The sequence below is a fragment of the Opisthorchis viverrini genome (assembly GCF_000715545.1).
Source record: "Opisthorchis viverrini unplaced genomic scaffold opera_v5_53, whole genome shotgun sequence".
Classification (NCBI taxonomy): Eukaryota; Metazoa; Platyhelminthes; class Trematoda; order Opisthorchiida; family Opisthorchiidae; genus Opisthorchis; species Opisthorchis viverrini.
The window spans coordinates 813,277-825,802 of NW_008751710.1; the positions used below are offsets into that span (position 1 = coordinate 813,277).

Here is a 12,526-nt window from a genome sequence, read left to right on the forward strand (position 1 = left end):
CCTTTCAGCCTTAATCTAGACGCCTGTTGAGATTGGCGCTGGCTACACACGGCCTGACGACCCCTACTATAGAAAGCTTCACTCACGTGACTGGTGAGATTCTCGATTCTACTGGAGCCAAATTAACGTTCTCGGTACACCTAATTTTTCTTCGAAATTCGCTCGCGAATGTTTTACGTGACGTCGGTATAATGTCGATTGAATTGCCCATTTTTTAGTGCGTCGAACGAATCGCCCCCTAATCCGTTATTCGTACCCTCAGCTTGCACTGATTTCTACATAAAATCAATTGTCTCCACTGAGGTGTGAGAACTCTAATTAGGAATTTATTTTCATCGGTGTTTGGTTCTGGGAATCAGCGAGAAGCAGCTTGTTTTTCTTCTGCAAAGCAGTCTCTTTGGTCGCTGGTTTTTAATTAATTTTATCCCGGTTGCGCATTTGTTTATCCTGCACGGCTCCGAAACGGTGAACGATGATCGACTGTGGTTGAATTGATGTCCGCTGTCTCACCCCTGTAGTGTACTTTTAAACTTTACGCGAAGACAGCTAATAGATGGGTCGAAAGGAACATGAGGCCTGAAGTAATGCCCACGTTGACCAACTCAGAATGGACAGCAGGAAAGTCGGATGTGGCCATAATTCTCGCAGTCATGGGCTATTTCGTACTGTCATTCAACTGGTGAAACGTTAGGCTGTGTCAATTCGCTGATGAAACCTTATCGATAAAACTGTTGAACGTGGTTCCGTCTTATTCGACCTGTGGTAACCCCACACTGTACCGGTCGTGCTTCAGTTTAAATAAATGACCAGGAGTACAGATTGACCTAACCGCATGTTGAACCTTTCCAATGAATGGCTATTTGGTTGTTAACCCTTAAGTTCAGCACCAGCTGAACAATAGCATAAACGAGGGATCCAGATGAGTCTACCGTAAAAAAATCAAATTGGTATACAAATGAGTGAGCGTATTTAGGGGGCTAACAGAGTTGGTTGGAACAACAGCCATCTCGAGATTGCTCAGTGGTTAGAGCTTGAATTTACTGACCGGAAGGTCCGTGGTTCGAATCCGACCTCTGCATCTCGACTTCTCCCGTCTAGGCTTAGGCAACCTGACAGTATACCAGCCCTTGTGCTTCGTTCGTTTGGCATGGCAATCAGGCACCAAGCTGGTGTTACAGCTGGACGATTATCGTTTAAGATTTGGACGTTTGAAATTACTAGAAGGATGTTCGAGAAAGGAAAAACTTCGCACCCAGTATTGGAGCGATTGAGGTGTTGCCTCTTGATTGATACGATTAGGAACTGTGGCGACTGCACGCAGACTTACATGAGACAAAATGCCAGGCAGGTGCACACGCGAATTAGTGAGCACAAGCGGCGCATAAAAAAACCACGAAGGAACAAAGCTGAGTATTTGGCGGTAATTAACTACTCGTCAATGTCACGGCGTCGACACTCGACACCAAGCTAAAACAGATTGCTGCGAAATCCACACTGTACAGACTCGTGATGGAAGAGGGAGAAGTTTCAATAGCCTAGAGTAAGTAGAATGGAGATTCTAGAACTGTATTGCACTCGGAGAACGGTTTGTATCAACTGAGTTAACACGTGTCTGTTCGCGGTTGTCGATGAAGTGGTCCGTGTCTTAAGTGCGATATCTAAACCGACCAGTAAAATTTGTGAACGATATCCAAGAGAAGTGTTCCTCCACAGCGCTCTTACTTAGAAGAGTAAGGCCCTGGAGCCCTATTTGACTAAACCGTCTGCCGTAAGTGATTCTCACTCAACTTGATAACCCACCTACTTAACCTGACGGAACTTTTGCGTCAAGAGCGAACCGAGGCCTGTCGACTAATTTACGGATTACCTACCAAACCTGTCTGAAACTTCCAAGCATTTTCCAATTGGCTTTTATGCTCTGAGGATCGGGTAACGAGTTTATCCGCGGGGGGACCCTTTACCCAACGTTTACGGCTTCTATTACTAACTACTCATTCCCATTCAAGTAGTCGAAACAAAATCGTTATCACGTAGACACTTCCCCTGAATCCCGGTTGGTGGTGCCTCAAGGAACAATAAGCGTGTCGTATTACAAGTGCATTTGTTCACAATCGCCCAGAGACTTTCGTTTACACAAATAGGAATTTTTGCTCTGTGACAACTCATTCTCAGTGATAACCGCATATCTGCAATATCTTCTAGCAAATTTGTTTTCAGTGTGGAGCTCTGTTATGACATTTGTGTCCCCTGGCTTTCTCTTTCTTTTGTGTTAGCAATATCGAATGATATGGAAAAGAAAACCCGATCAAGTAGCTTGACACCGGGATGGTTTAAACGCTTTTCGAATAGACATCGGTCCAAGGGAGACACCTTTCCTCCTTTAGGTCTCCCCAATCCAGCGGATGCTGCCTACGAAGGTGAGATAAATCCATGAGTTTTCTTATTTTGGCTGAAAGATTGCACCTTGGTCTATCTATCTATATTGTTTGGTTCATTACCACGTGAACAGAGAATTTTTGAACCCATTTTTTCGATTCTTCAATTCGGTGTTTTCTTAACAGAACAAGTGTCAAGGGAATCCAGCCTTAGTTCTGAAGTCTCCATTCATCTTAATGAAATTCATTTATCTGACCGATTTGAAATAATTGAAACTTGACTTGAAGGTAAGTTCGAACACGGGTAATTTCACAGGATTCCAGCTCGATGGCTACGTTTTGATTCAATATTGGAACTTCCAAGTGAACGTTTCGTTAAATTCACGGTTTTGAACACCTATTTGTTTTGACCCTTCTCAAGGCTGGTCAGTTCGTGTTAGAATTTGTGTATTGATTGACCTGCAACGCACAAGTAAACATGGGGTTAGATATGATAAACGATAGTTCAGGGTGATTGTAATGGTGTAACGGTGACTGATGAGGAGGTACGCGAGTAGTATGTGTTGTTCGTAGAATTTCGTTTTGCGTCTATTGAAAAAGGGAGATCTGTTGCGAAATTCGTGGAGCCACTTTGTAATATTTGCTTGGATTTGACCGACGAATGAGTGGAGTCAGTGACTCTCGAGGAAAGTTCAAGAAGACTCGTTCGGGAGAAGATGGGTGTCCAGTTTTTGTAACTAAGATGCAAATTAGAGTTCTGCCTCCCTGTTCAATGGCCTGTAACCGGTCAGTTGGCATTTCCTGATAAATAACTCCGCGGCGAAGCCCTTTTTCCCTTCAATGGTAGGACGTAACGCGTGACAATACACAGCGGCCGTCCAATCGCTGCCTGAATACAGTCCAAATCCTACTGAAAAATCCTCTTAGTACAAATAGGGGTGAGCGAAAGCCAGGATCATCCAGTCGTCAGTATTGGTTTGTTCTAGCCTGCGGACAAACAATCGGAGCACCTCCTGATACAAGCTAATAATGAACTAATCAAAATCAGGTGGATCAGGTGCTCGGGACGGTGTCCATGCCGATTGTCAATGCACTGGTGAAAAGGCGGCGATTTGGCCTATTAAGGCGAGAGTTTTCGGAATTACGACACTGATGTAGTTTAAAGTTAAAAAAACGTGCCTCTTCGTTTGTGCGCTTCTGTCGACTGGGCGGGATACTATAAGCTGGTACTAAGTTACAATGCAAATAAACTGTGGTGGGTCCGCCCGTCATATCGGTACCGGACCACAGGTTATCAGATGTTATTTTGTCATGGCCTCGGTCGCCTCTTTGTTCTTTCCCCCGTTGATTTTCTCGTTCTGCTAACCGTCAGCCTTTCAGGCCTGATTTTGGCATGCATGTTAGCAAGCCACCTCATATATTTGTGCAGCGTGATTGCATTTTGTGCGCGGGAGGAATCTGCCACAAACAAGTCCCCTTTCTCCTTCACAAGTGATGAAGACTGATGTTTTACGATTTTTCTGTCAGATACCGTTATACGGTTGCTGTTCTTGTTGGGCTGGGTAGATCAAAGCACGATGTTGGTAATACGGCCTTGTAACGTGACGAATTTGGTTGAGCGTGACTTTTGGATTGGTGGATTAGTTTATGATCACGCCAACACCGGTTTACCGGTGGGTTAAGAATGATTTGGAGCAAGCAGCAAGCGCTGTTAACCATTTATTGAGTTCACCGAATAACTCAAGATGATTCCTCTGGCGCAACAGTCAACATACCTCTGAAATTCTCGCATGAGTTAAAGTCGAATATCATCAAAGTGGTACCTTGATGTTGGATCATGTATATTATGTCGAAGAGGAACCCAGAAACCGCGTTCAACATGGTAGTCTCTGTCCGGGATTCTTATGGTAGGCAGTTCGCTACGACTTTTGTTTTGGCACGTCTATCAACCGATCATTCCCAGCTACCTTCAATTGTTGTCTCACGTTGCAACGCTGTTCAACCCAGCTTGACCTATGGCGCTGTTTGGGTAGCGGTGCCTAGGAAGTCAACATTGCAGACGAGATGATGCAGCGATTCCGAGTTCGAACCCCGGGTGACCTGCGACTATTCGCTCATCGGTCAGCTTAGGTACCGAAGTGTTCCTAGAAGCCAAGACTATAGTGAGCGATACGTAGGCAATGGTGTGGGAGCATCAGATCCAATTAAGGAGAGTAGCCAGCAGTCTGGGGCCATAATTGCTCTATTCAGTGCGATGGACTGAATATTCGCACCTCTACTGGGGCGCCGTCATTGGAACAAGCTCTTCGTCCACGGGACCACCTAACCCAGTCCAAACAAGTTCGTACATTCCCAAACTGATGCTTTTATCCGTGGTTCGAAAGCTCCATATTTTTCTGGAGTCATGCTTTGCAAGCAACACTATCGTCGTACGTCTCTAAGGTACTGGAAGCGCGTTGGACCAAGTGGTTAGCGCGCGAATTTACTGACCGGAAGGTCCGTGGTTCGAACCCGACCTCTGCCTCTCGATTTCCGCTGTCTAGGCCTGGGCGACCTGGCAGTATCTCAGTCCTCGTGGCTCCTTCGCGTGGCACGGTAGCTAGGCACCGAAAGCGTGCTACAGCTGAACGATATTATATATATATATATATATATATATATATATGCTGACAAAAAAATTTTGCCTTCACTTGCTTCAGACCACTTGTGTTGTGGTCCAGCTCTTTGCTTTTATCCGTGGTCAACCTTATGTTCTGCCTCAAACCTAATTGCACGAAATTAGCGAAATACACTCATTTACAAACTAATTTGGTTTTGCGAGAGACTCATTTGGAACCCAGCTGTATCTCTCGTTTGTGATATTTCCCGGAAACTGTTAGTTAAGATGCTTTGAGGTTTTAAGAACTCTGAACAGTAGCTTACACCTTTGAGTGAAATTTATGCCTGTTCATCTTGAAGGAAGTTCCAAGTAGCCGGACAGGTTCCATGTTTTTTTCCGGTGTCAAATCCATCTCATAGCCGCTCAGGTCGGACTGAAAGTTACCGAATGCTCGCTGCTAACACTGGTTACACGCTCTTGACTATGGCTTCCGTTTCCATGTGGAAAGAATCACCTTTCGTCTCTCTCCACTTCCCTTTCACATTGTCTTATCATGTTGTCCAATCGATAAGCCATTCGTTAATCAGGGTTAGGGATCAAAGAGTACAATCTTCTAGGGTATTTTGACCTAACTTGTATTATTCTGTGTCCAGCGTCCTCAGTGTTCGGTTACTCAGAACACGCTACTGGTGGACATCTCAGGTGTCTACGTTGAAGTGGATTGGTTTTTCTCCTAGAACTACTCCCATAGTGGCTATGTGAAGGCTGTCTTCTGGCAGAACAAATCTGACATGCACTTCTAGTTGTTCCGCTCTGGATAGACCACTTTGATTGGTCCCTTGAAGCGGATTTCGCTGCGCTCATCATTCATTGGTTGAGTGACCACCATTCCTATTGCACAGCCCTCACACGACAGCTGTTGGTTACCTTGGCTGTCACCGGGTATCATCTGATTTCGTACTGTCCGAATGGATTATGTGTTGAAAGCCGAGAAACCTCGGGGTTGTTTGGTCTTTCTCCACGGTCATCACTGTGATCAATATCACAATGCATCACAGCAGATTCAACCCGATTCTTTGTTCTTTTCGCGTCCAAGTGATTTGTGCTATTGTCTTTTATTGCAGATGACGAACTGGGATCCATTCGCAGCTATGAGACTGTGATTCCCCTCACCATCCACATGGCACGTCCATTACTGATATTTGGCCCGCTAAAAGAGCGCGTGATCGATGCGCTTCTTCAAGATCCAAAATATGCTACATGTGTTCCTCGTAAGTTTTCGGCGTTATGTATGCTCCATTGTCTGGTTTCAGTTTGGCGCTCCTCCAGTTTTGTCCCTTGAATTTGGATAACCTTGATCGATTTTCCCCTTGAGTTCCATGGGGCCGGGACTCCCACGCGGTATGCACAAACTGCAGATTGTCAGCTGGGATTCCGTTCCATGATGTTATCAGTTAACAGTCACGCAACGTGTGCACCGGAGGACACGGGCTTTGAGGTCATTGCCGTTGTTCTCCAATGTCCCGGTAGTGGTAATTTCTGTGAGATGGGGCGCACAAAATGATTAATCAGGAATGGTCGCGTAATTTTGATCGGGCGCGATAACCACTAGAAGTTTTCCAGTCTTCGGTCAGGGCGGATACTCCAGAGAACTACTTCCTGAAGGTGATCAAGCTGAAATACTTGTTCACTCGTGGTCTACAGTTGAGCACCGGGCTCGAGATAGTTCTGTGTTTAGGGTGCAAACCTAGTGCCAGGAAGGCTTATGGTTCGAGTCCAACTCCGGCATGTTGACCCTACCTGTCTAAGGTTGGACAACTTGGAAGTATCTCTGCTTTCGTCTATCCTTCTGGTGGCAAGGATGGCTAGCTCGGCGCCCAAAAGGTGTTGCAGCTTGTAAACCGTACATCACTTCCTGGCAGTGAGAGAGTATCAGACACTGACTAGGTTTCGCAGGATGTTATTGTGGGCCCTTCAGATTGATGAGCTTTCTTATCCAAAAATCCATTTTGGTTGAAGTAGCGCATGTGAACTCTTCGTTTGAGTCGGATGTCCAGTCTGCTGGACTCAGGTTGCTTTTCAAACGCACCTTACCGTAAAGTTCATTGGTGTACTTTGTGGTGAGATGAAGAACATTCACTCAATATTTCCATGCAACACTGCATTTTCAATGGAGATTTCGTCCTTTAGGCGAAGTAGGTCCCTGCTTAAAAGCCGAGTAACACTTTGCAACTGTTTCCTGCTTATTGAAAGTCATCAGCATCACGAGTCCTACTCCTGTAGGGAGTTTCGAACTCGTGACCTCCCCCCATGATAATCTCACAGATGGATGTGTGACGGATGGGTACTTCGTCGGTGGGTCGTGTGCATTCACTTTATTCACGACCTACTCATCTCTTTGTTCTCGGTTGATCGTGCTGTGCTACTCAAACGATCAATCCAATAAATTAGTCTCAGTTTATTTTTGTGCTCACTGACGGTTGCTATCCAAACCGATCAACAATGGCCAACCCACTGCAAGCCTGAGCACAGCAGAAAGCCGCGACCGCAAGCTGTCGCTTGAGGTTGCCATGTCCGGTGGTGTAAGACAAGGCGACAGTCTTCAACTTGTTACTGCTTGAAACTTCTCTGCGTTTCTCTGAAACCTCAGAGATCCAACTGTTCCCGGGTCACGGACAGTGAGTATGCGGACGATGTTGTTCTTCTTCAAAGATGCAAACCTGAATGATCCTGCCGGCGCTTCACATTTGCAAAGTGCTTCTACAGGACTGAGTGGGGTCAAATTCAAACCTCATGCTTGCAGATGAGCCAATCAACGATGTAGATGAGTTTGTTTACCTGGGTAGTTGTATCAGTTCCGTTGTACTGGCTGGAAATGAGCGTACTTTTCGAATCGGCAAGGTCAGGACAGCTTCTGACAGACTCCGGCACCTATAGCGCAGACGTGACGTCAGTTTGTGTGTCAAGTTCTGCGACGATGCGACCCATACTGGTTCATTGGTGAGAAACGTGGTATCTACGCGTAGAACGCAGAACCAACGTGCCCTTTGTAGAAGGTTTTTAGCCGTCTAGCTGAGTGACTTACCGACTGATCGATGGTTTGTACGGAGCCGAACAACCCGACATCCATACCGTGAAATGACCCCGGTTTAGTAGGTTGCCGGAACCGGAACTTCAAGTTGCAAGTTTCCGCCCCACGCGGCCGCAGAGATATCAAATGTCTGCCAAAGATACCAATTAAAGTAGATGACTGTACCTTACGCAGTGGGTTACAGGGTGTGCAGCCCAGTTGGTCACCTCTTCCGTTTAGAGTGTCTTAACTTCTTCGAAAAATACACTCATTTGCAAATCAATTTGGTTTTCACGAGAGACTCAACTGAATCTCTCGTTCATGCTATTCTATAACTGGGTTCAACTAGAACATAAGGTTGACGGGAACTCGGGGACTGCGCCTACTTGATCAGCCCCAAAAGGGCGATCCAGCCGTGGGCAAGAGTTTTCAGAAACCTTGTGAGTAGTTTCCTCTATCTTAACTTCTGTTAGTTTCGGTCGACAGATTTTAGGATTGCTGTTCTGACGTCTTCAGTTTCCCCGTGATACATCTTGATGCGCACGAGGATGAGGTGAACGTTAGTTTGAAGGTGTGCATTAAAATCTAGCCACTGCTGGATGCACTTTTGGCCAACTAATATCTTGTAACGAGAATTCGGAGACCAGTTGGCTGACTTGCTGACAGTTTGCTTACGATACGCTAAAAACCTCTTCGGAACCGCACAAGTTGTATTCGGATGTATCTTGACGGAAAAACGGCCTAATTAGTTCTGCGAAGTATTTCCGAATTCCCCCATGTGCTAGTCTCTTAAATTGTGGGCTGTGTTCATCGAAAAATGCTTCATTCCTACCCTAACCAGACACGACCCGACCGCCTCGGACAGGTGAACGCGATGGGGTGGATTATTACTTCGTGAAGGATCGTGCACAAATGGAAGAAGATATCAAAACAGACCGATTTGTCGAGGTCGGTCAATTTCAGGATCAATACTATGCTACGAGTGTGGATTCGGTCCGTCGGACATTACAAGCCGGACGAGTTTGCGTCTTGGACGTCAGCCTGCCAGCTATCCGGCGCCTCGAGGTGAGTCTTGTTCGCTTCTTTCCGAATGTGGATGGGTTGAATCTGGTTGTGGAAATTTGTAAGCCCCCGAGGACCTGCTGTTCCCCGCTGTATCGTTATTTCACAACCCAACTTTGTCCAGTTAGTTGGCTCGCAAACAGTCGCTCTCTATCAACAGGAACAGTGTAGTTTGTGGCCCATTTGTTTTCACTAATGACGTTTGTTTCGCGCGGCTGCAGATCACGTTACTGCTAATCGCTGAATGTTTCATCTTTACCGGCCCAAATCGCGCTCCACCAAGTTGTGTTCTCTCTTTCTTATAAGGAATTAGCCTTTTTGTATTTAGCCACTAAATGACATGAGAACACATGCCCTAATCGTAATTGTTCAGCTGTTACACCCTTTCGGTACATAGCCGGTACCATGCCCCCTGAAGTGCCAGGTTACCAAACTCGAAACGGAAAAGTCGAGATGGAGGATAGGTTTTAATCACGGACCCGTCTGGTCAGTAAGTTCGCTGAACTGCTGAACTACTTCGAGCTCAAGTCATGGCGATAGGTTATCGTGGAGAACGAGTATCAGAAAGACAATCTAGCGCCCCAGGTCCTCGATGTTTTGATTGAATGCATTTGAGTTCAGTTGATCATTATGAAAATTCCAGGGACGAAGGAAATGCAGAGTACTGGACACTACTTTTTTGCTTTCCCATATTTGTCTGCTTATTACTTTTCAGTCCCGAAAAAAGTATTCATACTACTCACGAAATCAGCACATTCGCCTGGTACACCGGTTGGTTGGTTAGTAGTATGACACGTATCCAAATCCGTTTTTCTTCAACTCTCTTAGCGTTTGGAGGTGGAGAGGTACGCTTGTCATCAGCATCTTCTTGGGAGGTGATTTGTACTTCTCTATCATCTTTTCAAGCCAGCCTCGTGTAGAGCTGAGTGAGACGACATTCAAGGCTATTCGAGCCAAAACAGGCATCCAGTGTGGCTCAGTTCCGTTCAGTTTTTCGACAATGAACTGTGCTTCAATAAAGTGACACTGATATGGTTTCGCACCCTTTCAGTGATGCGCTTTTCGTAGCTGAACTCCATGGGTTGACTGACCCCTGTCTTCAGAACTTCGGATGTCTTACTTCTGAATGACTCTGCTCTAGTTCGCCGATGCTCAGCGATTTTTAAGTCTCTGCCAGAACAGTCAAAGACAAAACTTTTCAAGTGCTATGGTATATACACAATACTTTTCAACCCTGACCAGACTGATCTTTGTGGAAAGTACGTCTCTTGAAAGACGACGCTCTTGTAACACAAGTATGCGTGGGCGCGTCACTCTCCCTTTGGAGACATCTGAATTGCACTTTCTTGACACTAGCTGCTAGTGTAACGGTGGATACTACTGTGAGGTATGCGAGTGGTATGTTATCTCGTAAATCCGCTTCGCGTCTCTCGAAAAGTGAGATCTATTACGGAATTTGTGGAGTCGCATTTGCTTGGATTTGAGCAACAGTTAATGAATATCCAGGAAAGTTCAGGAAGATGCGTTCAAACAGAAAATGGATGTTCAGTTTTTGTGAACAAGATGCATATGACAGTTTTGCTTCCCTGTCCAATAGTCTGTAACTGTTCTCTTGGTGTTTTCTAATAAATAACTCCGCAGCGAAGGTCCTCTTCCTTTCACTGGTATACAAATGACTCTTGTGGTTGCCTCTGGATGGGACCATATTGGGATACCAACACTACCCAAATTTCTTCGGTGCCGTCCAACAATCATGTTGATGTTGTGTAATGAAATGTATCCTTATTTTCCACTGTTCGTTCCCCGTGCATCTCAGCTGGCAGGATTTCATCCGATCTCTATCCTCCTTCAACCATTATCTGCGATGCATTTGCGAGCGATCCAGCGCCGACTAACCGAGGAGCAAGCCAAGCGGAGTGTGGATATGGCACAACGACTTGAAGCTGACAACTGGCGGTTGTTTTCAAGTAAGCGTTTTTTCTATTCCGTATGGTCTTATGTGTGTGTGTGTGTGTGTGCTTGTCTATTTCACCACTGCCTTTTCGTCTGTCTCGGGTGCACGCATCAGGATCTTTGGTCTTCGAAAACTGTCTGAGTTGTTTCTCGACCTCGACGGCATGAGAAACGCGGGACCTTGTTCCACTCCGCCAGGGAATTTGTTGATGTTGAGCACGAAGTGGGGTAGTGGTCCCATCGTGCTCTCAATAGTGCTTTTGCATCCAGGCCGCTGCATTCCCAATTTCCCTACTCAAAAGTTCACTGACAACCCTGTATTTATGCATCAGTTATATCAGCTCCCGCCTCCCATGCGCAGCTATCCACCCCACTTCCCCAAATCATCGGTGGCAGCGATAATCACTCTACGACGAATAAGTGGTTTTTATAGGTGATTGATAATGATTCGAAGAGACAGATTGTTGGCGTCTTGTCCAACCTGCGGATCTAGGAATCTTTCACCGGATGTCCATCCAGTCTCTTGAGTATTTCGACCTAATGGAGAGGCTCAAGTTATGTGTACCGCTGCCATCAGGTGCGTATAGCGTGCAGCCTTACAGGGCAGGTGTTTGGGTCTCAGAACCCGACGTGGCTGAGGGCAGTACTTAATGAACACCAAACTGTAGTCCATTGTTCTACTCATTTAATGCAATGTGATCCCCGGACAGGAGCATGACTGTTCCAATCGGACACTGTGCATCATTCTCTGTCTTCACCGCGCTTTGCGCGCACACAGCAGATCTTTTGACGGTCACAACGATGGTGTGGATATGCTCCGATTCCTGTTCCATTTTCAGCGTTTGGTTTGATTCTGAATGAATGCACCAAGTCGAGTTTTACTTCTTCCGCTTTCAAAAGGCTTAGTGACGTCCAGCACTCTCAATTTAACGTCAAAATGTGATAATAACGTGAAGTTCATGACCCTTACAGCTCAGGATCACATTTGTGAACTCCGTGTATATATGGTGCTCTGACTGTGTTCAAATTTAGATGAGCGAAGGCGGGGGACGACTTTTTTTCAGCCAAGCGAGGAAACCGTGTCGTACGCGAACTTGTCCAGTTTATGTCATTCCAAGTCTTGTGTATCACTCTCAAGCAACTTACTGGTGAGATCGGGGAAATCAAATGATCGTTTCGGAGACACGAGCTACCAGCCCTAGGTTTGCAACATTTCTTGGCAGATTGTAGTAAAGTTGAGTATGTTTGATACACTCATATACGCAGTTAATAGGTAAAAGCTTGCGCAATCCTGTCTGAGTTGAATTCCTTACATCGATTCTTCCTCGTTTCCGTCCAATAGTCAAGTTAGTTTTAACGTAAATAGCACCGCCCTGAATTACGTTAGATGGATATGTTGAAGAATATCATCTACGGGCACTGCCCACGGTACTCACTGAAAAAGCGTAATTTCGTGTTGCCCAGATG

General features: G+C 45.8%; 2 protein-coding genes across 2 annotated transcripts in view; one reads left to right on the plus strand and one right to left on the minus strand.

Annotated features, from left to right (window-relative positions):
• The window catches only part of T265_13302 (hypothetical protein), a gene marked incomplete at both ends in the record, with an annotated part of 3,862 nt that extends 2,479 nt beyond the window's left edge, over positions 1–1,383 (minus strand). The window contains 3 exon segments of the mRNA XM_009168251.1: positions 1,042–1,217; positions 1,246–1,322; positions 1,328–1,383. Coding sequence (XP_009166515.1) covers positions 1,042–1,217; positions 1,246–1,322; positions 1,328–1,383 — 309 coding nt within the window.
• Positions 1–12,526, plus strand: part of T265_03670 (hypothetical protein) — a gene marked incomplete at both ends in the record, with an annotated part of 58,458 nt that overhangs the window by 43,541 nt on the left and 2,391 nt on the right. Inside the window, 4 exons of the mRNA XM_009168212.1 lie at positions 2,274–2,417; positions 6,099–6,245; positions 8,886–9,109; positions 10,923–11,073. Coding sequence (XP_009166476.1) covers positions 2,274–2,417; positions 6,099–6,245; positions 8,886–9,109; positions 10,923–11,073 — 666 coding nt within the window. The remainder of the gene's footprint in view (positions 1–2,273; positions 2,418–6,098; positions 6,246–8,885; positions 9,110–10,922; positions 11,074–12,526) is intronic.